Source organism: Dendrobium catenatum, unplaced genomic scaffold (assembly GCF_001605985.2).
Source record: "Dendrobium catenatum unplaced genomic scaffold, ASM160598v2 fragScaff_scaffold_264, whole genome shotgun sequence".
NCBI lineage: Eukaryota > Viridiplantae > Streptophyta > Magnoliopsida > Asparagales > Orchidaceae > Dendrobium > Dendrobium catenatum.
In genome coordinates this window covers 1,962,145-1,989,764 of record NW_021318726.1, presented here as the reverse complement: position 1 = coordinate 1,989,764, position 27,620 = coordinate 1,962,145, and the positions used below count along the sequence as shown (strand labels likewise).

Genomic DNA, 27,620 nt, shown 5'->3' with positions numbered 1-27,620 from the left:
GGGGGGGGGAGAGAGGAGCAAAGGGAAAAACAAACCATTTATGTTTTTCATGTGTCCAAAAAAATATTTTGATGGCTTCTATGGATTAGTAAATAATTTTAAAAGAAAGAATTACAAAAATTGGTCATCCAAATTAAAAAGAAATTTCTTCCTTTATATTTATCTATGAAATTATACAATACAGATTTTTTGCTATAACAATTCCTAAAAACAAACTGACATAAGGCAAGAAATACGTAAATGTAAGGACTGTTAAAAAAAAATAATCTAAAAAAAAATAGAAATGCTACCTATACACCAACCATACTTAGAAATCAATCTTATTTACTCAACCGACCTTTTACCCCTATCCTGTCCAAACAATTAAATGCAAAACACAACATGTGCTAACACAGCTCATCATATTATATTTTCCCTCAAATTAATTTTTAATAATTATAAAACCAATGACTTAGAGTAAAATAGTTGTTCCAATCCTAATAATGAATGTGCTTCAAAATTTTGTTAGAATAATATAAGGTTTTGTAGATAACTAAATAAGTTAAAAAATTCAAAGCACTATGAACTAAACATAAAGTAAAGTATGCTAAACATAATATGAATAAATGCACTGTGCAGAATAGAAAGTAACAGAACTCCATCCATTATATCTCCCATTCAAAACTTTAGATCATTATACATTCCTTTAAGAACTTCTGACCCTCAGAACTACTAGTGTTCTCACCACATTCAAAATTTTTGTAACATAACTCTACGGATATATAATAGAACTCCCTCAAACTCCTCATATACAACATAATATAATTCATAGATGCACAAATGTATAGGTAAAAATAAATTAAACTATTTAGGGACAATATATATTTTAGCAATTAAATCCAATATAATGTAGCAAAAATTTTCTAACTCAAAGTTCTACCAAATTATCAATGATCATGCAAAACTACATTTCAGGGGTTAATTGTTCTACATTACTATTTTTTCAGTGCTTGGATATTTTTTTTTACTGTGTTTTAGAAAATCAATGTTTCAAAAATACTTGATAGAAATTTTACATAAAAGTACCTAAATATTTAGAACTACGTTCTCTACAACTTGACAAATAATTAGAACTATGCTCTCTACAACTTGACAAACTTTACATAAAAATACCTAAATATTTAGAAATTTTATTATTAAAATTTTGTCAGCATCACGGTTCCCAACAATGCTAGCCACGACACTCCCTCAAGGAGCCCATAGAACTGCACTACCACTCCTAGCACCGCTACATTGAATTTTTTTTTTTGTCAATCCGTCCACAGGAAAGTCATTCCTCCCTCTCTCTTTCAATATTACCCCATTAGTCTTCTCTCTCTACAGCTGAAGCATTGCATGGTCCGGGTAGAAGGTGGATTGAAGACTTGAAATGGAAAAAGCTTGTAATAAATAAAAAGAAAGCTGACAAAGGGTTTTACCATAATGGGTAATTTTTTTCTTTTTAGCATTGCATGGTCCGGTTAGAAGTTGGATTGAAGACTTGAAATGCAAAAAAATATGTAATAAATAAAATGAAATCTCATAAGGGATTCTACCATAATGCATTTTTTTTTGGGAGGAGGGGGGGGGTACGTGCTCCCCCTCCCTCCACCCATGCACATGAGCTTATACTTCTCGCACTTTACATAAATTTGTAATCCAAAAAAGAAATTTCTTCCTTTATATTTATCTATTATATTTATCTATGAGATTATACAATACATATTTTTTGCTATAACAATTTTTAAAAACAAACAGACATAAGACAAGAAATACGTAAATGTAAGAACTATTAAAAAAAAAATCTTAAAAAAAAAAATGGTACCTATATACCAACCATACTTAGAAAATCAATCTTATTTACTCAACCGACCTTTTACCCCTATCCTGGCCAAACAATTAAATGCAGAAACACAAATTGTGCTAACATAGATCATCATATTATATTTTCCCTCATATTAATTCTTAATAATTATAAAACCAATGACTTAGAGTAAAATAGTTGTTCCAATCCTAATAATGAATGTGCTTCAAAATTATGTTTGAATAATATAAGTTTTTGTAGATAACTAAATGAGTTAAAAATTTTAGAGCCCAATGAACTAAACATACTATGAATAAATGCATTGTGCATAATAGAAAGTAACAGAACTCCATCCCTTATATCCCTTATATCTCCCGTTGAAAACGTTAGATCATTATACACTCCTTTCAGAACTTCTGACCCTCAGGACTACTAGTGTTCTCACCACATTCAAAATTTTTGTAACATAACTCTACCGATATATAATAGAACTCCCTGGAACTTCTCATATACAATAGAATATCATTCAGAGATGCACAAATGTATAGGTAAACATAAATTAAACTATTTACATAATTTAATAGATATACCTTACGGACAATATTTTAGCAATCAAATCTAATATAATGTAGCAAAAATTTACTAACTCAAAGTTCTACCAATTATTAAAGATAATGAAAAACTACATTTCAGAGGTTAATTGTTCTACATTACTATTTTTTCAGTGCCTGAATATTTTTTTTACAGTTTTAGAAAATCAATGTTTCAAAAATACTTGACAAAATTTTACATAAAAATACCTAAATATTTAGAACTACGCTAGCTCTCTACAACTTGACAAATATTTAGAACTATGATCTCTACAACTTGACAAACTTTACATAAAAATACCTAAATATTTAGAAATTTTATTATTAAATTTTTGTCAGCATCACGATTCCCAACAACGCTAGCCACGACACTCCCTCAAGGAGCCCACAGAACTGCACTACCACTCCTAGCACCGCTACATTGAATTTTTTTTTTTCAAAATTCTAGAGAACTTAGTGTCGAAGCACCGCTTACCCTAATGTCATGGCTCCTCTAGAGAAAAAATTCTAAATTATGGAACATGCAAATAGACCTATGGGATCGACTTTGAAACACATGCACACAAAATATACTCAGACACATGCATAATAGTTCTAAATGCATAAATTCAGTGGATAGCCTTTTTTAGATTGAGTCAGAATATGTTGAACTGTATACTGATCTTGAAGGTGTTATAGGGTAAAACCATATGGTCTAGCCCAATCTTAATAATACATTATATATTAGGAGATACAATAATCCTCCACTTCTCATAATTAAAGAATATGTGATTATTTATAGTTAAGATTACTTATTATTTATTTATGTTGTAAATATTATAGAAATTGAGTGTATGCATGCATACAATTTATCATGACCCAACCCGACATAACCCTTATATTAAATAATTACGATGTATCGAATCACGACAAGATGATTTCCAATATCTATTTGAAAAGAATTTCTTTTCATTTCATTTATGAACAAAAATATAAAGCCACTAAATGTCAATTTAAATGCAGAAAATAACTCATAAGTATTTTCAATCATCTCCAAAAAGCTATACGGTCAAAATATCTACATATACAATAATCATGATGCAAAATGATTATATAATCATCAAAATACAACGTGATTATAAAAAAAATCTAATTGTAAAAAAAAATACTTAACACTAGAAATCTTCAACCTCTTTCTATTCAATATGCCCCTTTATTTTTTCCCTACCCTGAAATTAACACATGCGGAAAGAGCATTTAATTATGACCAAACCATAACTCAATAAGCTAGACAAAACCTACCCAAATTCTTAATAATAAATAAATATATTATTATATCATGATATAAAAATTAAAACATACTATCCATACAAAAATTCTCAAAAATAGGTTCAAAATAATGTTACTATAATGTCTCATATATCAAATGCTTAGCTATTCTCAATTCAGTATCAACATAACTAGTCAATCAGACAACAAAAATAACTCACATTTAAAGATAATAAAAATGAACACTTTTCATCAATCTTCAATCACATCACACCAGTCTCCCCTCAGGCCTTTATATCTCCCAAACATTTCACTGATACAAAAAGCAAATTTATGACTCTATGTGTATAGCACATCAGTATCAGGCCTTTATAACACAGTGCATGACACATATTATTTGTCCATTATGACTTCCAGCGCATACCGCCACTCATTCGTTTAATATCAAGCCCTTATCAACATTTTATTCTTTCACACAATTCAATCATGTAATCACAAAAATATAAGTACATTCAAATTATGTAAACATAATCAAACATTCATATTTATGACAAAGCAGTCAGAACTTCAAGGTAAATTTATACACACACTTTAATAATTATCAATCATAAAGCTATTCACATATAATATTCACATCAATATTTTAAAGCTTTTATCCTTCTATGGTAACTTTTATTAGAATTTGTACACACATCAAAGTACTCAAAACTTTGTATAATCATAAATACTTAATAAAAATTAAAAAGAAATATGTTAAAATGTGCATAATAATGATAACAAAAACATACTAGAAGTTACACAGTGATTAATTCCTAGATATCAAGTTATCTCAATTTTGTGACGTCAATTCAAGTAAAAAGCCAAAACTTTATATAAACTCATATTATTAAAAATAAAGATAGGATAAATCTAACATACCTCAATCCAAACAGCTTTCCCAAGTAGCCTGACCATTGAAAACAACATGAATACCTTCAAAATAGACTTTTTTTTCTCTAAAATCCTCCTCCTTTCCCTCTATCTTTCTCTCTCTCAAGCTATTTGATTCGATAGTGAAACTAATTTTAGATATTTTTGTTCTAGAGAAATTTGATATTTATATAAAAATTCAAAACATAGTGTTGTGGTGCTTGAAGGCCCAGTGCCGTAACGCTTACAAAATATCCTAAACTCTGTTCATAATATAAAAAATATAGTGTCAAACACTCCCAGAAACATCTTTATTCTACCAGAAAATAAAGTGCTAACGATGTTGTGCCCATAATGTAGCTCGCAACACTCAAAAGGGTTTTATTTTTTTTTTTTCTACGCACATACTTTTTATTCCAATCCAAACCCACTTAACCCTTGGGATCAATTTCAAACAAAAAATAATGCTGAAACATTCACCGAATTAAGAAAATACATAATTTAAACTAGATCATTTACGATCATTATAAGTAACTGATTACTACAATAGTGCTCCTTATATAGTTAAAGCCGACAATAGGGTTAGAGGCTAATAGTCAAGCAACAAGAGCCGGATGATGAAAGTCTAGCAACAATTATGGTGATCCCTAATGGTGGTCAAGGCAGTGATCACGTGCAAATGCAATATAGTTTCATAGCTCTCTCATATCTCAAACCTATCTTCTTGTTGAAAATGAGATCTTATTTATAGCCCCTTTAAGAATGACATTTTGGTAAATTTGTCTAATATCCAAGATATTAGATCAAATAGACCATATTGATTCTCTTGAATTCAGGTCATTTATTAGTATTTAAGTCCCTTGTTGATTTTAGAATGAAATAATCTTTAGTCTGGTTAACTCGATTGATTTGACTATAAGTATGCCATATTTGGAGAATATTTGGTCCTAAATTTAATACCATCAAGCTACAAATATATTTTACGTGCTTGATTTGAGCTCATTTGGATTCTTATTGGAACACTTGTGTTATCGATGTGCTTTTCTTATCGATTAACTATAAATTTGTTGAAACCAAAGTTAGAATAAATGTGAATTTAACTACAAATTTTTTTTAATTTAAATATTATCTTGAGATTTATGCTGATGAATTGAATTTTTTTCAAAATGTATCATATCTAATGGTAAAAGCATTTAGACGTTGTTTTGCTTGAAAAAAAAATGAAAAAAATGTAAATTTTGAGTAGTTGAGATTTATATTTGTAAATATAAAATAAAAATTAATTTTAAATAAAATATTCTCTAATTTTTAGTATAGTATAAATATAAATAGATTTAATAGTGCTATATTAATCTAACAATAAATTTAGTAACTTTTCAGTAATAATATCCTCACATATTTTTTTCCTTATTTATCATATCGTACCTATATCAACTCTGTGGATTGGCGTTTTGCGCTGCCGAGGGAAATAATGATCGGTGTGGAAGCTTGGAATCGTTTCCAGCGACTTCGAAGCTTCCTTATTTTCTAGCCCTTCATCCACGTCCTAGCAGTCGCCGTCGATTGATCTGCCCTCATGGTTTGTCTCCATAAAAGCATCCAGATGCGAGGCTTCGGCTTGAGGCTCCGTTGGGGTTAGTGGTAGGATCTCCTGTTTTCTGCTTGGAAATTTGTTGGTCGTTGCACAGGTAGAGTGAAGCAATGAGGGGTTTGAAGAGAGGAAGATTCATCGGCGGTGGCGTCGTCGATGTGTTGGAGCGGGAAGTTGGGAATCTCACTCCGAGAAGCTTCGCGAATGTTTTTGGGGCTTCTGAGGTTTGAATCCCGGACTTTTATGCTACTTAAGTTATTTTATTAGAGTTCATACACAGTTATGAAGATGGATTTATAATTTAGGCCTGGTCGAGATTCCCTGATTCCAATTAACCGCGATGTATGATTTTTTAATCTTCGTCCGTTTAATGATCGCCACGGTGATCCAATTTCTCCACCGCTAGAAGTTGTTGACCTCATGCCGTGCCATGATTTGCCTTTAGATGATTGTAGACGTGGTGTTTCATATGATATTTTTGGCTGTTTTTCTTATGGAGCGGGTGCAAACTACGAAAAATGTTTCTTCTGATTAAAACAGAAATAAAAGTTTTCTTTATTGGCTCTGGCGGTCCACAAATCCACACATTTATCATTGATCCCTAGAGTTTGAAACCATTACTTTACCCAACCGCATTACATAGTGTAATTTATGTCACCAGCACCTATTTTTGTTCTTCCCATTAAGCACATATTAAGGATTGATTTCAAAAGTAGTGGACCTTTCAAATTGAATTTTATATCTATTGACTGATGATTAATTTGTGCAAGCACAGCTTCGAAAGCAATCTCTTCCTGCTGTACCTTGAGTAAGACCACCCGCCTTTTCATGCGCTGAATTCTGAATCCTAGCTTCTGTCTTGCCTGTATTTGTGAATGTTGGTGTCTGAATGCCAGCACATGGGCACTTACATATTTGATTTTTTTTATTGAACAACGATTGTGACACCACCCACAGGCCCCAATCCACACTTAACTATCCAAGTATCCAGACTCCAGTATGCATAAAACACATGTCCAGACGGGAAAAATTTGGCAACATCATAATTTTAGAAATTTTATTCTTTTTTATGCTAGTTCTGCCATCCAGATCACCAACCCATTGACATCACACTAATTTCAGAGTGTTTGCTGGCGGTCATTCTTGTGCATATTTTATTTATTGCTTGCAATGACATCATTATATTGTAATAATTACTTTTTGCAATTTTTTGGAGGAAAATGGAGGGCAAATCCCAATCCATTAAATATAAATATATAATGCTTACAAACAGTAGGCACAAGCTCAAAATAAAACTAAAAAAGGATTACAATAAAGCACTAGAGCTGCACAAAAAGTTTGCTATGCTCAAAATATATCATCAAAGCATGAAGATAACTAAAGAACATATTATGAAAAATCCAAGTACTTGACTCGTAAAGGTCAAAAGTTACCCATTTCCTCATAAATATGATAGATCTTGGCTTTAGGCACCCTTGATTTCCTAGAGGCTGTCTAGCGCCATACTTGTCAGTGGCAAATGGTGCACCATGGCGCAAAGATCCCTGTGGAGTCATGGTGCCTAGTATATGATGCGGCGCATGTCTTTTTAAATATAGCGCACAATAAAAAATATATGTTTATTAATATTAAATACCATTAAATAATAAATAATAGGTTGATTAGAGGAAAATTTAGGCATAAATATTTTGTGTATTTATAATGTTGAATAGCTTCCTGAATGAATAATTGAGGCTTCTGTAATATCAATTATTAGAAAAAGAACTCAATAAGTAGTAATTTCTCTTATGCACCTATGGTTTTTACTTTTTACTGCATTTTATTTTACTATAAAGAAATTTGAGATCCTCCTCGTCAGTAGCTAATCACTTTGTTTTATCTATTTGAATTATCCAAGAAGACCAATTAGAATAGGAGTTTGAGTGAGCTCACCCAAGTAATTAGCATTAACAATTAAAAACTGGCTGAGAGGGTCATTATTGAGCATTTGGAAGCTAGTAGCTTGTTTATTTCCAAGAGTTCTAATATTAGAAGTGATATGGGGTGATGAAGACGAATTTCTAATCTTATTGATGGCTTTGAGCTTATGAAACTTGGAATAAAGAAAGTTATTGGATCTCCACTAATTTTAATGTTGAATGCAAATTTAAGATCCTCCCAGAATTGTAGTAGTTTGGATCAATAGTTTTTGTAGAGGATCTTGTGCTTTTTCTTACATTTGTGGGAGGTTTGAGCACCTAGAATTTTCCACTTTGTAGATAGAGAGGATATACGCCGAGCCAAGCATTATTCACGAGGACCTTGTCAAGCTTAATGTGAATAGGATTATTTATCTTATTTTTGAACCAAGCATAGGTGAGACCCATTGAATGTGTATTTATATTGTTGAATAGCTTTCTGAATGAATAATTGAGGCTTCTGTAATATCAATTATTAGAAAAAGAACTCAATAAGTAGTAATTTGTCTTATGCACCTATGGTTTTTACTATAAAGAAATTTGAGATCCTCCTCATCAATAGCTAATCACTTTGTTTTATCTATTTAAATTATCCAAGAAGACCAATTAGAATAGGATTTTGAGAGAGATCACCCAAGTAATTAGCATCAACAATTAAAAACTGGTTAAGAAGGTCATTATTGAGCATTTGAAAGCTAGTAGCTTGTTGATTTCCAAGAGCTCTAATGTTAGAAGTGATATGGGATGATGAAGAGGAATTTCTAGTCTTAATGATGGCTTTGAGCTTATGAAGCTTGGAATAATGAAAGTTATTGGATCTCCACTAATTTTAATGATGAATGCAAATTTAAGATCCTCCCAGAATTGTGATAGTTTGGATCAATAGCTTTTGTAGAGGATCTTGTGCTTTTTCTTACATTTGTGGGAGGTTTGAACAATCAAGGGTGAGTTGTTTGAGCACCTAGAATTTTCAACTATGTAGATAGTGAGAGGTTATAAGTCAAGCCAAGCATCATTCACGAGGACCCTGTCAAGCTTAACGTGAATAGGATTATTAGTCTTGTTTTTGAACCAAGCATAGGTAAGACCCATCGAAGCCAAGTCCTCAACCTCAGCTTCAAAAATCATATTATTGAATTCCTAGTACGTGTTATTAGGAATAGGATTTCCTCCATTTTTTTCACTTATATGCCTGCAACAATTTAAATCCTTCATTAAAGCCCAAGATTGATTAGTATTTTCTCTAATATCCTTACCTGTAGACCAAAGATTGCTTCTTTCATTAGGGTGATTTGAAGCATAAATCATAGAGATAAAGAAAGATGTGCTTTTGCTACAATGGACTTGACCATGCATACTTTTGTTATCAATATATACGGGAATAAAGGGTATTTTAGTAGCTTTCATATGAGTCAAATTTTGTCTGGTTGAGAGCGAGACAAATTATTTTACTTCATATTCATACTACATTTGAGATTTGTAAAACCACATGTCATAAATTTGAGAATTGCTTATATTGGTCTCCAGAATATCAAATAGATAAATATTAAAAGATTGAATCAAGTTCTTACAAGTAAGCAATCTATCAAGCCTATTGTAGCCTGGCAGAGGTTGGATTTGTCATTGGGATTTTGTGGGATGGGTGACAAATTTCTAGGCCTTGTTGGTGGCTGAAATGTTGGGTTGATAATGATTTGAATGTATTTTTTGCATGCCCGAGGTTGCTTGGGATGAGATTTCTAAATTTGTGTTGAGAATAAGTATATTGTTTGGCTCATAGTACATGATTTGAGGGGATGTGGTAATGGGCAGTAGGCCTTTTAAGGAGTATTAAGATAAGTTATTGATCTACATGATTTTTAGTTGTTGGTGATTTATTGTTTGTAGCATGATTAGATTTTGGGGGTGATGAGTTTGCTGCAGTGTTCTGTGAAGGGTTTGTAACTCCTGAAATCATTTACTCCCATTAGAGAGTAGGAACCCTTGGATTCCTACTTCAACTCCGACATCAGGGAGGAGGTTTGGCTTGTTGTGTTGGTTTAAAAGGGCATAGATTCGGAGGATAAACAAAAGATTCATAACCCAAACAAAGAGTGGGGTTTTATTCATAAAGTATTCTCAGAATTTGCTCCTTGCCTCCTGATAAATGGTTATCCCATATGGAAGGCTTGCTTTGCTTTTTTTCTAGTTTTTTAGTGGTCAGCGAATAGCCAATATGATGTAGGTAGGGGGGGGGGGGGGGGGGGTCAAAAGAGGATGGATAAAAATGAAATTTTTGGATAAAAACCTGAGAGGTTTTTCTTCTTTTCTTGGATAGCTTGCGAGCTATGCCACCTCTTCCTCTTCTCCTCTCTATAACTTGCGAGCTATACTTCGTCTTGGCTTCTAATCTCATTCTTCTTCCCGCAAATATCCACCTCACTTGTATCCTTCTTCTCAACATTTGGCAAGCAGTTTTAGGAAAGTCGTTGTATCTTTATTTTGTCGTTTATAAGCGTCAAAAGTTTGTAAGTCTTTTATATTATAAAGTGAAGTTGTTGTTTTTTTGTTAAATTGTCGTATTTTGTGTCTTTTGGGTATTTCGTGTATTTTCTATTACCTAGGAAGGTTTGTTTTTTGCTCGCAAAAATTTGGGTCCTTTCCCAAATTTTTGCTTGCATCAAATTGGTATCAGAGCCTAGGTGTGTGTCTTCCTAGGTTATTTCGTGTCTTTTTTTAAGTGTTTAAAAAATGGAAGATCACAAAAACATTGAGTCCGTTGTGGAAGAATGCAATCCAGAAGATCTTGAAGTCCCTGTCCCAATGGACAGGTGGATTCCGACGGAAGGAAGTTCAACAGATCCTCTGCAGAATGAACTATACAAATTACAAATGAAAGTGCATATGTGTTCAGAGAAATTCGAGAAGAAAAAGAAACTGTTACAAGAACAATTCAAGCGAGAGCGAGATGAGGTCTTGAAAAGGTATGCTGCAAAAATTCAAGAGCTTGAGACACCTTCGTTGCCTCCTCAGAATAAATCTAAAGACAAATCATCGGGAGATGAATTCTTTCAACAGGAGGAGAATTGATGTAGGCAAGCTTTGGACTGTTTTCTGCCTCTTGGTGTGGGCCATGGCTGCTCTCGGATTAGGCTTTGGCTGCTTGGTTTTGAGCTAAATAAATTGGGTTCTACTTAGTTTTTAGCTCATTAATGCTCTTCTACTACTTTATCAGCTCATTAATACAATTAATTAGATTCATTCCCCCTCCTTTACTCCCCTCTCTAAAGACTCTTTGGTTTCCCCACTCATGTCTCTTCCCCTTCTTGTGTCTCTTTGATTTCTTCCATGGAATTAAGGCCTTGGGCTGCTTGTTGTTCTCGATTTTCTCCTAGCTGTTGCTATTTCCTAAGTGCATTTCATTTCCTTTATTGTGCCGTTTGCTCTCTGTTGACTGGCTGCCTGTTTGGATTCCCTGTTTGTCGGTTCTATTCCTTGCAGCCCGTTGGGTCTTCTTTGTTTACCGGTTTTGTTTCCTGGCTGTTTTCCCGTGAAGTTCTGCCCTGTTTCTTGTGTTGGCTCTTCGGGTCCCTTGTTGGCTGGGCTTCCCGTGGCTTTTGGCTGGGTTTCCCGTAGCTGTTTCTTCTTGTTTTGCTATGCATTTTTATGTGATGTTATGGTGTCTTTTGGCCTTTCATTTTCCTAAATCTGATTGGATTTGGTTGAAGGTGCTATGACTGTTTAGCTTCTTCCTTTTGCCTATAAATTAGAGATGATTTGAGGCTTGAAAAGGTTGGAAAAAATGCAATTTTTGGAATGGAAAAACTTATGGTTTTTGTTGGAAAAGCTTGAGAGCTTGTTCCACTTCTTCCTCTCTATCTTGGGATAACTTGCGAGTTACTCCTCTACTTCGTCTAGTCTTTTAACCTCATTCTTCTTCCCGCAAGTATCCACCCCATCTCCCAAATTTTTGTGAGCAAAAAATTGGTATCAGAGCCTAGGTGTGTGTCTTCCTAGGTTGTTTCGTGTCTTTTTTCAAGTGTTTAAAAAATGGAAAATCACAAAAAAATTGAGCCCGTTGTGGAAGAATGCAATCGAGAAGATCTTGAAGTCCCTGTCCCAAAGGACAGGTGGATTCCAACGGAAGGAAGTTCAATAGATCATTTGCGGAATGAACTATACAAATTACAAATGAAATTGCATACGTGTTCAGAGAAATTCGAGAAGAAAAAGAAACTGTTACAAGACCAACTCAAGCAAGAACGTGAGAAGATTTTGAAGAAGTATGAAGCCCAAATTCAAGAGCTTGAGGCTCCTTCGTTGCCTCCTTAGATGAAATCTAAAGCAACCTCATCGGGAGATGAACATTTTCAATCGGAGGAGAATTTGATGTAGGCAAGGGGGGTCAAAAGAGGATGGATAAAAATGAAATTTTTGGATAAAAACCTGAGAGGTTTTTCTTCTTTTCTTGGATAGCTTGCGAGCTATGCCACCTCTTCCTCTTCTCCTCTCTATAGCTTGCAAGCTATACTTCGTCTTGGCTTCTAATCTCATTCTTCTTCCCGCAAGTATCCACCTCACTTGTATCCTTCTTCTCAACATTTGGCAAGCAGTTTTAAGAAAGTCGTTGTGTCTTTATTTTATCGTTTGTAAGCGTCAAAAGTTTGTAAGTCTTTTATATTATAAATTGAAGTTTTTTTTTGTTCAATTGTCGTATTTTGTGTCTTTTGGGTATTTTGTGTATTTTCTATTACCTAGGAAGGTCTATTTTTTGCTTGCAAAAATTTGGGTCCTTTTGCAAATTTTTGCTCGCATCACAATAGCACTAGTTATTTTAGATATCCTCAAAGGGTTCCGACAGCTAAAAGCCAAATCCATAATTATCCAAAGAAAAATTGAAGTTAAATCCTCTCTTTTAGGCTTAAAATTCGAAGATCATTTTTTTTAGAAAGAATGGCTTCTCAAAAAAGAACCAAGGGCCACTCAACCGGGCCATTTCATAGTCGTCCGATGAGTAAAACAGGAAAAAGGAAAAATCCATCATTCAAAAATGAAAGATTGAGAGGACCTTTAAGCCTCCATGTCCTTTTAATGGTTGTAAGAAGAGCTTCATAGAAGAGATGTTTATCGATTGAATAGCCGACCAAGGAGAGTTCCCACTTCTACGAACCGTCTTCAACTTCTTGGTTCAAAAAATGAATGAATTTAACTTGGGAAGGAGTGAAACTTCCTGGAAAATCTTTTGTTGTAGGGATTTCTTTTTATTTTTTTTAATTCTTATTTGTTGTAGGGATTTCTTGGATAGAAGGTTTATCTAGTTTAGGTTTACGAAAATGTTAGGTTTTGTTGGTGGGGTGTTAGAGGTTGAAGGGTTACTAGTTCCATAGTTCCAAGAGGAACATTTGTGAATTGTTGATTGAGTGGTGGAAAATCCTGGTGAGATAGCGTACTAGACATAAGGATTGCGATGCTGGAAGATGTTTATTGAAGGGGCTTTCCAATGCTGAAGACGGCGGTGGAGGTAATTTCATTAGGAGAAAAGGAGATCCTCTGATAGAGCCGGAGGAAAGGGAGTAGAGACTCTTGGAGAGGTAGGTGAAGGCTAGGGTTTCTCTTCAAAATTTTCCCAGGTAGAACATTCTCAAATAAGTCTCCATTGCTGCTCATGCAAAATTCTCATGCTACACGTATCACCATGATCATTATTGCTGAAGTTTACAGAGGTTTACCCATTGCATTACCTGGGTAAATTCTTGCGACATTGCATATACCATGATCATTATTGTTCTTATTGCTTCTTTTTTTTATTAGTGTATGCATTACAATGGATTTCTATGGATTCTGAGATTGTATTTGGGGTTTACAAGTACCTCACTCTATATTGTAAACAATTAAAATGAAGTGGCTCATCTTAGTAGATGTTAAGTACTTTTAATTAATTTCGTAAGAGTTATTCTGCAAATTATTGGCATGCCTTACTTTTTTGGTGAAGAATTCAAGGATTTTAGGCTTTGAAATATTTTCCAGTGAGATTTTTATTGTCATGAAAGCTTGGCTCATGATGCAAAGCATCGCTCCACTTAAGCTAGTCCTTGTCAATTGTGCTTAAATTAGCTTCATCTTTGTTAATCTATATCCTAGTTTATAGTGATGAAATAATGTTTTTGATCCAAGTTGTTACTTCTAATATATTTTTTAGAAACAATTTTATTTGGATATTTTTGCAGCTAGTTTGGTTTGTTAAGAGGGATGCTATGTTGCTGATATAAACCCTCAACAACAGGTTGTAATTGTTTAGTTAGTTAGAAACGGGCTAATAGAGTTGCGTTAATATAGGAATTTTGCATTTTATAAATATGACCCATTAGGGAAGAAGATGGAGATAAAATGAATGAAAGAATGAATATTTCCATTTTCTTCGGTTTACTCTATTTATTCTTTTTTTTTTGTGTGTAGTGAAAGCTCTAAATATTCAAAATGAGATCATGTTCTCATCATTGGTGCTTTCATGAGATCATTTGCTTGATAATTGGAGTAGCCATGCCGTGAAGCTTAAACGATCATGCGTAACTAGTGTTAAATCTTGTTCTTTCATGCCTTCTGCACTTACCGGCATCAACACCATTTTGTCTATGACAATTAGAACTCGGAACCACACTCTTTCTCCAATCTCCCCCTCATCCAAGAACCAACATTGATCTTCCCATCCCTCCGCAATCCGCAATAGCCGGATCTGCTGGAAGCAACATGACCAAGGACACGTCCAACATCAAATCCACAATTTCACATTGTCTGTTTATCTCTTCAATGTTTTTGACCATATGCTTGCTTTAAGAGTGCAATAGAAGTTTCATTTGGTAGATCTGCATGTCATGTATTTGGATGCTGTCAACTCTGGTACAACTCTGAAATTGATGTTTAATACATAAACTGGTTTATGTAGTAAGAAGAAATTTAATTTTCCGATCTATATAAATTTTTGGGCTCTTTACTGTTTTCAATTTCATGATTTTTAGATTTTTAGAAAAGTATAGTAAGGAGGTACTTGTATTTTTTTTTTCAACTTTCGAGAGATTTCTTAAAATCATAAAAAATCATAAATATTTAGCAACGGAAATTTGCATGTTTCTGTTTATTTTTTCAGTAAGAAACATTCTAGCATCTGTGATTTAGCTTTTCAAATTGGGCTTTATTCGGTTGTAATTTCAGCTTAGAGGTTATTTTATCTTTTTTTTTTCAAATCCACAAACAATTGCCACGTTTGCTACTAAATTATACATATTTTAGCTGGCTAGCGAGTAGCCACTTGTAATTGGATGCTACCTAACTGTTAATTATTCTTTGAGCTATCTGAAGTTCTTGTGTATTCATTGCTACGAGCTTGTCCTATCTTTTATTCCTACAGGGTCTTGTCCGCAGGCTTACTATTTGTAAGAAGCTAGATAAACACCGGGGCTGTGTGAACACAATAAGTTTCAACACTTCTGGTGACCTTCTTGTCTCAGGTTCTGATGACAGAATGATAATGGTGTGGCATTGGGATTCTGGGACTGTTAAATTATCATTTCACTCAGGCCATGGTAACAATGTTTTTCAGGCAAAATTTATGCCCTACACTGATGATCGGATCATCGTCTCATGTGCCGCAGATGGGGAGGTATATAGTTCTCCTTTTTTCACACAAATAATCCAAATGCACTGTCAAGGTGTTAATTTTCCTGATGATCTGCAGTTCGAATACATGAGAAACACCCATTTTATTATTCCTCCAGGTGAGGCATACCCAGATCCTAGATGGTGGAAAGGTTGCCACTACATTGTTAGGGCAGCATGAAGGTAGGGCTCATAGGCTGGCCATTGAGCCTGGAAGCTCACATATTTTTTATAGCTGCGGTGAAGATGGTCTTGTTCAGCATGTGAGTAATTCAAAAAGAAAGAAAGAAAAAATGCCATTTGCAGTTTATCTGTCTTTGCTATTTGATACTGATTCAATCTCATTTTTGGCAGTTCGATTTGAGAACAAAATCTGCAACAAAGCTCTTCATTTGCAAATCTTTTCATGACAAATCTGATTACATGCGCACTGTTAGTCTAAATGCCATTGCAATAGATCCACGGAATCCCAACCTTTTTGCGATTGCAGGATCTGATGAATTTGCTAGAATATATGACATTCGAAAGAACAAATGGGATGGCTCAAGTAACTGTGAATCCACCGACTGCTTCTGTCCTCCGCATCTGATTGGTGACTTGCGTGTTGGGATAACAGGTTTGGCTTTCTCAGACCAGAGTGAGCTGCTAGCATCATATAATAATGAGCTAATCTATCTCTTCTCAAAGTATGATGGACTTGGGTTCAATTCAATCAACCAAGCCAGGGAATATGCTGTGAATAGGGATAGTGGAGGTGGGCTAAGTTCAGCTTCATCATCATCCACTTCAAATTCCAAAGAAATGCCTGGGCCACAGGCTTATAAGGGACACCGGAACTGTGATACAGTGAAAGGTGTGAGCTTTTTTGGTCCCCACTGTGAATATGTTATCAGTGGGTCAGATTGTGGTCGCATCTTTATTTGGAGGAAACGAGGTGGAGAACTCTTGCGAGTGATGGAAGGTGACAAAGATATAGTTAATTGTATCGAACCTCACCCTTGTGCTCCAATGTTTGCAAGTAGTGGAATTGAGAGTGACATTAAGATTTGGACACCTAGTGCTACGGAATTAGCACCACCTGTGAACATTGATGAGGTATGATTTTCTATAAACCTCTCAATTTGTTTTGTGCTATCTAGCATAAATTATTAACATGATCTTCATATCAGTTTGATTTTATTTTATTTGGCGGGTAGATTAAATGCTAACTTTGTTATTGCTTTAACATTTTGTGCAACTTTATGGGTTCTTCTGATCTTTTTGTTCATGTTTAAAACTATTTTATAGTCTTAATATCTTTTTGTTTTTCGTGACTTTCTTTTTAGTATTGCATATCCTTGAGCACTTTACTTTGTATTTATTTCAATTGCGTTAAGGTGATACTTTTTGAAAGTAGTACCAAGCTTCATCAAGTGGGAAAGATAGGGAGGCTGTTTGGGGATTAGCATAAAATTGGGATTAATTCTTTGTATTTTTTGGATTTTTTACATACTTCATACTTGCATGTTATACTTATAATAAATTCATAGAAGAAATTTATACTTTGCATTCTAACACTTGGAATTATGCCCGATGCTTAGAACTTAAATATGATGATTTAATTTTGATGAAAGTCAATAAATGGTAGGGATTATTTTCTAAAGTTGACCGTAAGAATCATTGATTGAACACACCTCTTTTTTTATAGTAGTATAGATATAGATATAGATAATGAGACTTATGATCATACTCTTATTTGGAGGAGAACTCAAATAGCTTGGCTTATCATTCCAAAACTATCTTATGGGAATATATAGGCTCTGCAGAGATTTCTAGATACAATGCAACTCTAAATGAAGAGTTATGACAATTATCCAAGGGGGTCACTATTTAAAATTAGGATTAACTCTTATTGTTTTTATGATTTTTGGCATACTTCATACTTGCATAATCTACTTATATAATACATTCATAAAGCAATTTATACTTTGAATTCTAACACTTAAAAATCTATGCAATCCTTAAAATTCAAATATGAGGATTTAATTTTGATGAAAGTAAATAAATGGTTGGGCTTGTTTTCTAAAATTGATTGGTTAGGATCATAAATTGGTAGAATCACATGACACTTTATATAACATTGATTTTAAGGTCTTTTGATACTGCAATTTGCGAATGAAGTGATTTCTTTATTTTCAAACATATGTACTTATATGTGCATTTTAAATGTCACGTCTAAATTATGTTCGGATTTTAAATGTTGTGTAGCATGTGATGTATTCATTTTCTTTTTGTCATGCGGTAGAAAAATGTCCCACATATGGAACACAATATTTTCTTTGATTATTGGTTGCAATATTTTAGGTAAGAGCAATGTTACATTATTGGGGGGAAAAAAGCCTATGTACATTGATGGATAAATCAAGTTTGGAAGAGCGGCATCCACTTTTATTTGAGATTATGGGAAGTGTTATGAGTTTTGTATAGAATTTTGTAAGGAGTATAGTATTTCTCTTTAGTTTAAGCACCAGTAAATAAAATCCTTCGATCTGCATGTATGGGTTCTCTTAGAAGGGCTTTGATAATAGAGATGTTTGTGTTAGACCTATCCTTCCTGAACCGGCTCTAGCTTTTTGGAGGTGGAATAGTCTGCCTGTTTGAGGCAGAACAGAGCCGCCTTGGCTGATTGCTCGATCCTTGGGGTGGGGCCCAAGGACAATTTTGAATAGGAGAAGGGGACTGGCTAGGAGGGAAAGATAGGGAGGTTGTTTGGGGATTAGGGAAATTATTGTATGCTTTATTATTATTATTATTATTGGATGTTTTCTTTTATTGTATGCTTTTGTTTTTTGTTTTGGTGAGGGGACCCACGGAGGAGCATATGCGTTAATTAAGAAAAAAATTGCATAGTCCTTAAAAGGGCTAAAAAAACAAGCAAAAGAAAACCTAAAAGCCTTAGATCCCTACTAAGCACAATTACAAAAAAACACGAAGATCAAAAGAATGGCTGTCTCAGCACAAACTTCCCCAAAAGTTGAAGCTCACATTGCATGAAAAGGCAGATCTGCAAAAAATGCTTAGGAGAAAAGAAATATATAATCCAAACCTTAAACCTGCAGAAACTTAAGATATTCATGCAGGCCAAGCCACCTGCAAGGTTTGAACTCATGACAAAAATCAGAATGAGGAAGTTAAAATCCAAAAATACATCAGTAATGACCTTTAAATAAGCAGTAAACAAAAAACTCACAAAGTGATTATCTCCGCACAATGGAAGAGCCAAGCCACAAGTAATAACAGAATTACAGCCCGGCCAAAAAGCAACCCAAGCATAAACAATAGGGCCAACCAGAACCAAGGAAAGCAAAACCACAAGCCTCAAAATATTATAGGTATTGCACAGAGATAAAAATAGCATCACAGTAAAAGAAGAACAGAAGCATAAGCAGCCCTTTGTTACACAAAAAATAACAGGTACTGGAAACCAACCCAGCCGGTCGGAAATTGCAGCCTTGAAACCCAACAAATTCAAACACAACGACAGCTAGGGATTTTGGAGAGCTGAATTTTCCTCTCCAATTGAAGATTCATTATATCTTATTTATTTTCTTCCTAATATCATCAATTAAAAATGTTTATTCTCTGTTTATTCCTATTAATTATTCTTGTGGTTTGTGTTTGGGGCTGCTGAAATTAAATTTCAGCCCAAGGACTACTGAATTTCTACGAGCCCTTCCTATCAGTTTGATGGGGCTTTTTCCCCCCTCGTTTATGAAAACAAGTAGTGATGTCTACTGGAAAAATAAAATAAAAATATTGATATCTACCGAATTTATAAAAACATATTAATATTTATCTTAAATTTTTTCCGGAACAACTACTCTTCTAATCAAGAAACATATGCAGAAATGAAACACTTTAAATCCAAACTAAAACTGAAAAAATACAACAAGCATAACAAAAAAAAGAAGAAGAAGAAGAAAAGAAAGAAAATATCAACAAAGCAGTTCCAGTCTTTTTATTCTGATAGTATTACATGATTTTGCTTCAGATTAAACAGCCCAAGAGGAGGAACAGGCTCTGCCGCTTAGGTCTCCCTATAGATCTAATGTCACAGATCATAACGTTTCAGCATTCTGCCTCAGCTGATGGCGGTGAAAGCTTGGTCGTTAATGGTGATTTGTTGGACCTTTTGATGAGAATAAGGGGTGTTGATGATTCAACAGATGATGACGGTGGTGGCGGCGGCGGAGGCGGCGAGTCAGCTGAGAATCCTGGTGATTGCTCAGTCAGCTGAGATGGTTAGTTCTCATCAGAATTCTGAAATTTTCACTTACCTGAAATGATTTTCTCTGTGTATATATGTTTTAGTTCTGCTGGGTGACACTTAAAATACTTGATATTCGTGTGATTTCTTTACTCCCACTATATACATATATTTATCATATTTATCATCTTGCTGCTGAAAATGATCTTTTCATCTATTTTTAGTATTTATCATATAGATTTTTAATTTTTTAGGGTTTGTTTGGTTTATGATTTTCTTGTGTTATTTTATAATATTTTAATTATTAGAAGAAATTTTGATTTGGTATGTTAATCGGTTATTTTGAGATTGGGATATTTAGATGTTCATTGTCATAATTTAGACTAAGCTGGCTGGACATAAATTATAACTATTGTTGATTGATTTAAATCTATTGTATTAAGAACTTGATAAATCAAATAAATTTATGATATATTTGAATATTAGTTAGGTTATACTCTTTTCTATATCTTACTAAAATAAAACTAAAGTGTAACATTTTATTATTTGCAATATATCTTATATCTTTCTCTCTCCCAAATTTTTTTACTATTTTTTAAAATAATATTTTAATAAAAAAATTTAATTCAAGAAATTCTTATATTAAAAAAAATTACTTTATAAAGCAATTAAACAATTATTTCAAAGTAAGCCTAAATAGACTATCATTAATCACATCAATCATATCAATCAAATTATGTTTTCAACTTGCATTTAAATTTTATTTTTGATGTTGTTGCTTTTAATTGATGATTTAATTTTATGAAATGAATAAATGTCTTCTATTGCCCTCATTAGAAGTGTTATTTGTACAAAATTTTTAATATGTTCATTGGAAGTATTTTACATTTTTTATTCATGCATTGAGAAATTCATTTGATTTTTGTACTCAGCATTATAAAATTAATAAATTATTTATGTTAATAGCTAGATTATTTTTGTGGTAATTTTATATGTCTAAAGCATGACTAAGGCTTTGTTTGATATAATTTTTTTACTGTTTTATTTTTCATATCAAAAACATCAATTTTATTTGATCATTATTTTTTAGTGCTTTAACAAATTTTTTTTTTAATAAGAGGTTTTTTATAATAGCTTTCAAGAAAGTTATTTTCTTCATAATAATGTTATAATCACTTTTATAAAAAATTACAGCTATCCCTAACTGACCTTAAATCATTTTGTAATTTCATGAAATTTTGCTTCCTATTTCTCTCTTTTTTGTGAAATTTAAGATAAAAAGTTGATATATTAGTTGAATGTTTTTTGTTTGAAAAATAGGCCAACTAAATTATGTAGAAATTCTCTTTTTAATATTCTTCAGTGATGTGGGGTCATGAACTTAGTTGTCTGTTTGGTCATCTTTTGAAATGCGCATAGAACTGCATATTAATGAAAATGATTAATATTTTATTTTTAAATGTTATTATATTTATCTTAAAATAAATATAAAATATAGTATTAATTTTAAAATATATTAAAATTTTAATATCTACCCTTAAATTTTTTGTCAAAATATAATCAAATATTTTCATGCAATACTTTTACCTCATCAAATGCTGAACTCTGATATTTGAGAAAGTTTATAATTGCGTTTGAATGCCGTTTGTGCTATTGGGTTTGTGGAAGTGTTTACAATATAACGGTTATATATTTATTTCTTTTATAGTTTGTTGAAATGAGTTTTGTAGCATCATTTCTTTGGAATTTCTTTTATAGTTTTACTATTTTAGTTCTATGTATTTTATGAAATATTTTGCTGTTCTTAGTTCTGATGTCTATGCATTTTGGGAAAGTAGGCTTCCAATTGTTATAAGATGGCAAGAGTGCTTTTGCTTTGAGATACTAGAAAGACGAGAAATTAATCTGTACGGAATTTGGACAAAAAAAATTGTTCGGACTGTGAGCGTGTATATATTGTGTATAAAAATTTGATACACACTGCACTTACATGTCCGAACGGTTCTTCCCGTCCAGACTCCGCACAAAATAATTTCTATAGAAAGTTAGCTTATCTTGATGTGTTAGCTGTCAATGTTTACATATGTGATGTGTATGTGAGTTTCCCTTTTCTTAATTGACCTATGTTTCAAAAAAAGATCCTAGAAATATATAGCAATATGATCCTGATAGATATATATATATATCTATGATTTGTATTAGAATTAATTTGATTAAAATTATTTTAAAAATTAATTTAATATAATTTTTATGTAAAATATTAATTTTAAGATAAAATAATCATTTTTAAATTTATTATGATATGAATTATAATAAGGTACATATAACATAATTTTTTTTTAAATCTCAGTAGTTTTAAAATTGCGTGAACGGCCTCTTCTTTTTAAAAATAAATAAATAAAGAACAGAAGAAAGGGTCAATATTATATAATCTAGTTCATTTAATATTGAAAAAAAATATTAAAAATTTTGTTCATTTTATTTGTATGAACAAAGAGGAGAAGGGGATGTTCTTTCACCACCCACAATAAAGCCAAAATAGCATGTGGTACTTACTAATTGTTTAATCAATTAATATGAACCACATGATAAGGGAGAGAGGGGCTAATTGGTAACATAGTTTCAAATTTTGAAAATATTATTATTATTTTTTATTTGAATTAAAGTGTATTGTGATTGGTGTTGCAAATATTTTAATATTAATTTTCTAAGTCAAAATTATTTTTTTTTAATTGTGCTTTAAAAAAGACGCAAACAAATTTGAGTGAGTAATTATAAACTAACAAAATCAAAATATAATTATTTTGTTTAAATCAACTCAACAACAATAACAGTAGCAACGAAAACAAGCCTTTAAACCACTCAGGGGTGGATCCCCCTTGAGCTTTGGAGGGTTGGGGGCAATTTTTACTCTTTGTTATATATTCTTTGAGTAATTTGTCTCCCTCAATTTATTTTTACTCTCTTTATTATAAGGGTTTTAAGCAATTCCCCTACCCCCCTCTTAAACCATTGTGTGACGTGACGAAGATGAATACTTCTTTCTCAATTTTATCATATTAATAGTAAAATTCTCATTTAAATCTAATAAAAACTAATTATTTTTAATATTTTCTAACCCATTCTCATTAGATTTACATCTACTTTTCTTAACATAGGTCGGATGTAGTACATGTACTCTCCTAAGTCCTAACAGGATTATCATGAGGTCGACGTTTTATGCTACCAAACCATCTAAGACGACTCTTATCTTATTTTATCTATTGTTAGAGCTATTCAAACTTTTTTACGTATATTTTCATTTCTTATTCTATCTTTAGATGTAATGTCACTTATCCATCTGAACATCCTCATCTCTGCAACACTTTACTTAATTTTATGCTTATTTATGAGTTGAATCAACTATGTAATCATGTTTGAATTTTAGATAACTAAAATATTCACATTCTTTTATATGTAATTGAATGCTTCTTCATAGTTGGTCAAACATTTAATGCGACCAATAACTATTACAATCATGCAATGGACCAAACAAAATTATCAACTATGGCTATAGTTTCCAAAAGCTAATTCTATTGCGGCATATCTCACAAAGGGATTTATTAAAATCATTATTATTAACAAAATGCATTCAACAATTTTTATATGATTTATTCTTCATAAGTTTTTTGAATTAAAATCATTATTATTAACAAAATGGTCAAATTACAGGGAGTTTATTAGGCTTCGTTTGAGACAGCTTTCTTAATACTTTTTAAAACAGCTTTCTAGTATGTTACATCACATGTAGCCTTCGTTTGGGACATTTTTCTTACTGCTTACTAAAACGGGTTTGTAGTACAAAAATTTCTAATTTAAAAAATATTTATACTAAAAAATTGTTTTAAAAGCAGCAAAAAAATTGTCTCAAACGAAGCCTTAATAATAACATCTTCAAATTTGTGGAAGGGTAATTCATTGTAACAAATGACTACATTGTAGTGGACATTATTTCATATGTCAATTGCTTATGTCCTTTCTTTTTTAGGTTTCACATAAAAAATCATGTGTTTTCATATATATTTAATTTACTCCTCTAATTATATGTATTTGAATATTAATAATTATCTCGATTAAAATCTCTCTTATACGACGAAATTATTTTTAATTTTTTAAAAAAGAACATAATTATGCATGACCTTAAGTTATAGAAGAGTATATTTTCTCTTTTTTTGCTTTATAAAACTAATTCTTTACAATAAAATACATAATTTTTTTATCAATAATAAAAATTTCTATTTAAAATTTGTTCACAAATCCTAGTTGAAAATGAATTATATGGATAGTTATGTGGAAACAAATAAATGACTACATGTTTTCTTTATTGATTATTTTAGTACAACTTGACTATATATTGATATGATAAGATAATAATAAAAGGAAACATAAGGAAATATTCTCAATAATAATGATATATTATAATAATAACTATTATAGATCACTACTAGAATATTTAGCATGTATGATAATATATAAATTATAATATATTACCTTTCTGAAAATAAACGGGCGACACGTCGACTTGAAAAAAAAAAGAAAAGCAACCACTAATCTAGTCAATAAGAGAAAAAGAAGAACTAGTAATAAGAAGAGGATTTAAGATATAACCATCTGTGAAGGCTATGATGAAGAGGCGTAGATGTGCATGCAAGCTTTTGAGAAAAGGAGGCAACGTTGACAAGGGTCATGAAAATTTTGACGTAGTTGAGGCTAAAACATTTTTTTTATCAGGGTAATCAAAAGGGGATTTAAGATAAATTAGGGTTATGATGGTGACTAAAAGAGGCCAAATCAATTGAAGATGGTGACATGAAATGATTAGAGACCAGACACACATAGATGGAGACTGGCAACACCATGCAATTGATCATCTAGCCAATGGAGTCACGGATGTCTTGATCAATTATTAGTAATGTACGACGATGACAGTGCACCTTGGATGACAATGATCAAAGAGAGATTAGTGGCTAATTGAGAGAAATAGGAGTTATTCTTATGATGGATTCGATGCAAATAATAAAGGGAAAGGTTATCAAAGTAGTGAAAAGAGAATAGGGTCATAGTTGTATCTAGAGGATTGAAGGTATATGCTATTGAAGAGGAGCATTAGATAGAGGCTCAAAGCTTATATATATCCTACTAAAATAAATAAAATATTATATATTATCTTTATTGAATATTATATTACAAATTTGACTATATACAAACAAGAGAAGATGGCAAAAAAAAAAAATATATCATATTAATTTTTGATGAAATATATAAATATATAGGAATTATATGGTATCTAAATAAATAATGAAAATAATGAAGATATATTTACAATAAAAATATAAAAATAATGAAAAATAAATTAATAATTTAAATATTTAGCACATAGGAAATAGTAATAAGTTGCCTATACTTCATTGCGAGAAGTTGGTCCTGATTTTCCTCTGTCAATTGAGAGCTCCTTGGCTTCTGTCCCTTGACTTCCTTCCGTCGGCCATCTATGGAGTCACTTGTTAGTTCAGCAAGAATCTCCTGCTCTTCATCCTCGTTCGCTCCTCTCTCCGTCTTCACCCCAAAGAGAACGAGCTTATCCATACGCGTTCCCCCTCTCCGAATCTCATCCAAGAGTACCTTCCACTTTTCTATTGTCTCTCCTTTTTTGGTTTTTTAACTTGATCACAAGATTTAACTGATTATTTTGCCAAACTCTGTCCAGATGGAGAAGATGGACATGATTTCCATGCCGACAACGAGGATACGGCCCTCGTCCCTTTGCCCAAGAACCATGGTTCTCTTTTTCGTCTTCCCAAGGTATTATATACATTAACCAATCAGTTTTCGTTAGATCTGATGATTTTTTAGAGGAATATATGGATTCGTTTCAGGATGAAGCGATGGGTCTGGTTCTGAGCGCGGCGGTTGGAAGAGGTTGGACTACGGGCTCCGGAATGGAAGGCCCGGCTGCACCTGAGCCGGATTTCGGCGCTCGGACTGTCTCAACGTTTCCGTGGTCTCTCTTTACGAAATCTCCTCGGCGGCGGATGCGCGTCGCCTTTACGTGTAACGTTTGTGGTCAGAGAACTACGCGCGCCATCAATCCTCATGCGTACACCGACGGAACTGTCTTCGTCCAGGTATCAAATGGGATGGATAATTGTTTGATGGAAAACTTTGATCGGTTTTGCAGTTAATCTTTTTCTTTCTAACTATTTGGTTGTGTGACTGAGGATAGTGTTGCGGCTGCAATATCTTCCACAAGCTGGTGGATAATCTGAATCTGTTCCATGAGATGAAGTGCTATGTGAACCCAACTTTCCGTTACAAAGGGGATGTGAGCTTCAATTTTCTTGATGGAGACGATGATGACTGGAATATCTTCCCCATTATGTGAGTGGAATGTATTCGCTTTGAGGGATCTCTAGGCTGGTCAGTAACAAGAAGCTTATGTAAATGCGAATACTATAGTTAGTATAATCTTAGATTTATCAGTTAACATTTGTATATAGCTGTTCTATTTCAAAGATGTGAATTTTCAGTATGACACTAGTTTTTCTATGTCTAAGCCTTAATTTACCTTTTCTGGAAATTAAATTCTATAGTGTTCTGTGTAATGTGTGCTTTCTAAGCTCTGCCGCACTTGGTTGATTGTTTTTTATGTCTTCACTGATCCATCTATGAATTGCTGAACTGGCGGGGTGCTCTAGTTCCTGTAGTTCCTGTTTTAAATAATGTTTATGGATATAGATATCCACAAATTCTGCTTAAAGTGCTGATGATTTCCTTGGTGAGTCAGCCAACTCTTTGTCTTCTATTTTGATTGGAAATTATTTGTTCACCTTGGAAATACAAGGGTAAAAAAAAGAATTTGGCAAGTTATTTAAAGCCTATTGGTTGTCTTCTATTGTAGCTTGTTCGCATGGAAAATTAGGTGCTTTACTAAGATGAAGGTGCAATCGTTTGTTAATCTTAATTTTATATCAATCTATATTTTGCTAATACTCTTTGATATACAAACTATTAAGTGGGAATCAATGCAATAAGAAAAATAGTAATGCTATTTAAGAAACTATTGAGTGTTGTAATGAAGAAATCTCATAGAAGAGCATCATGAACATAATCATGAAGTACATTATAGATGGATCCAGTAAATTAAGCTAGTTTAGCATTTAGGAAGATGAATAAAGGCAAATGCTTCAGGTCTAGAAGATATTCCTAGTTAGATTTGAAGAGTATTTGAGAATCAAAGAGATGCTCAGGTTTGGAGTGATTAAATGGGAATTAATTTTTTTATTTACACAATGAAATTATTAGGAAACCCATTTCTTTTTAATATTATTTTGAAGACAAAAAATGCCAGATGAGTGGAGAATGAGTTTGTTGATTCATATTTTTAAGAATAAAGATGATGCATAAGATTGTGCGAATTATAGAGGAATTAATGATGAGGACATCGATAGACGCTACCGACATGTTTATCGCCGTCGAAATCGCAGATCGACGGCCACGATTCAGCGCCTCTATTTTTGATTCAGATGTGATGTAGTCGATGTATTTGTAGGTCTACTATGGAAGCTATATATTTATTGAGAGGTTT

General features: G+C 32.8%; 2 protein-coding genes across 3 annotated transcripts; both read left to right on the top strand.

The window, feature by feature from the left end:
* The first annotated feature begins 6,005 nt into the window (after nucleotides 1-6,005).
* LOC110099108 (DDB1- and CUL4-associated factor 8) lies at nucleotides 6,006-20,198 on the top strand. 2 transcript variants are annotated; one of them, XM_028693388.1, is made up of 5 exons: nucleotides 6,006-6,384; nucleotides 15,603-15,754; nucleotides 15,870-16,013; nucleotides 16,105-16,845; nucleotides 19,781-20,198. In XM_028693388.1, exons 2-5 carry the CDS (start codon nucleotides 15,617-15,619, stop codon nucleotides 20,024-20,026), a joined length of 1,269 nt encoding a protein of 422 aa, XP_028549221.1. In that variant the 5' UTR covers nucleotides 6,006-6,384; nucleotides 15,603-15,616; the 3' UTR covers nucleotides 20,027-20,198. The 2 variants fall into 2 exon arrangements, with proteins under 2 accessions (XP_028549221.1, XP_020681814.1); XM_020826155.2 differs by having other exon boundaries at nucleotides 15,503-15,754.
* Nucleotides 6,313-26,637, top strand: LOC110099109. Its single transcript, XM_020826156.1, has 6 exons — nucleotides 6,313-6,318; nucleotides 15,968-15,973; nucleotides 25,519-25,653; nucleotides 25,743-25,837; nucleotides 25,912-26,160; nucleotides 26,259-26,637. Exons 3-6 carry the CDS (start codon nucleotides 25,527-25,529, stop codon nucleotides 26,415-26,417), a joined length of 630 nt encoding a protein of 209 aa, XP_020681815.1. The 5' UTR covers nucleotides 6,313-6,318; nucleotides 15,968-15,973; nucleotides 25,519-25,526; the 3' UTR covers nucleotides 26,418-26,637.
* Nucleotides 26,638-27,620: the final 983 nt, after the last annotated feature.

What these genes read in the sequence shown, in the direction of transcription:
- LOC110099108 (XM_020826155.2), top strand. Translation starts at nt 6,271, where the DNA reads ATGAGGGGTTTGAAGAGAGGAAGATTCATCGGCGGTGGCGTCGTCGAT. An exon ending in ATGTTTTTGGGGCTTCTGAG is followed by an intron (nt 6,385 to 15,502) that starts GTTTGAATCCCG and finishes TTATTCCTACAG; the next exon opens with GGTCTTGTCCGCAGGCTTAC. An exon ending in CATGTGCCGCAGATGGGGAG is followed by an intron (nt 15,755 to 15,869) that starts GTATATAGTTCT and finishes TTATTCCTCCAG; the next exon opens with GTGAGGCATACCCAGATCCT.
- LOC110099109 (XM_020826156.1), top strand. Translation starts at nt 25,527, where the DNA reads ATGGAGTCACTTGTTAGTTCAGCAAGAATCTCCTGCTCTTCATCCTCG. An exon ending in CTCTTTTTCGTCTTCCCAAG is followed by an intron (nt 25,838 to 25,911) that starts GTATTATATACA and finishes GATTCGTTTCAG; the next exon opens with GATGAAGCGATGGGTCTGGT. An exon ending in ACGGAACTGTCTTCGTCCAG is followed by an intron (nt 26,161 to 26,258) that starts GTATCAAATGGG and finishes GACTGAGGATAG; the next exon opens with TGTTGCGGCTGCAATATCTT.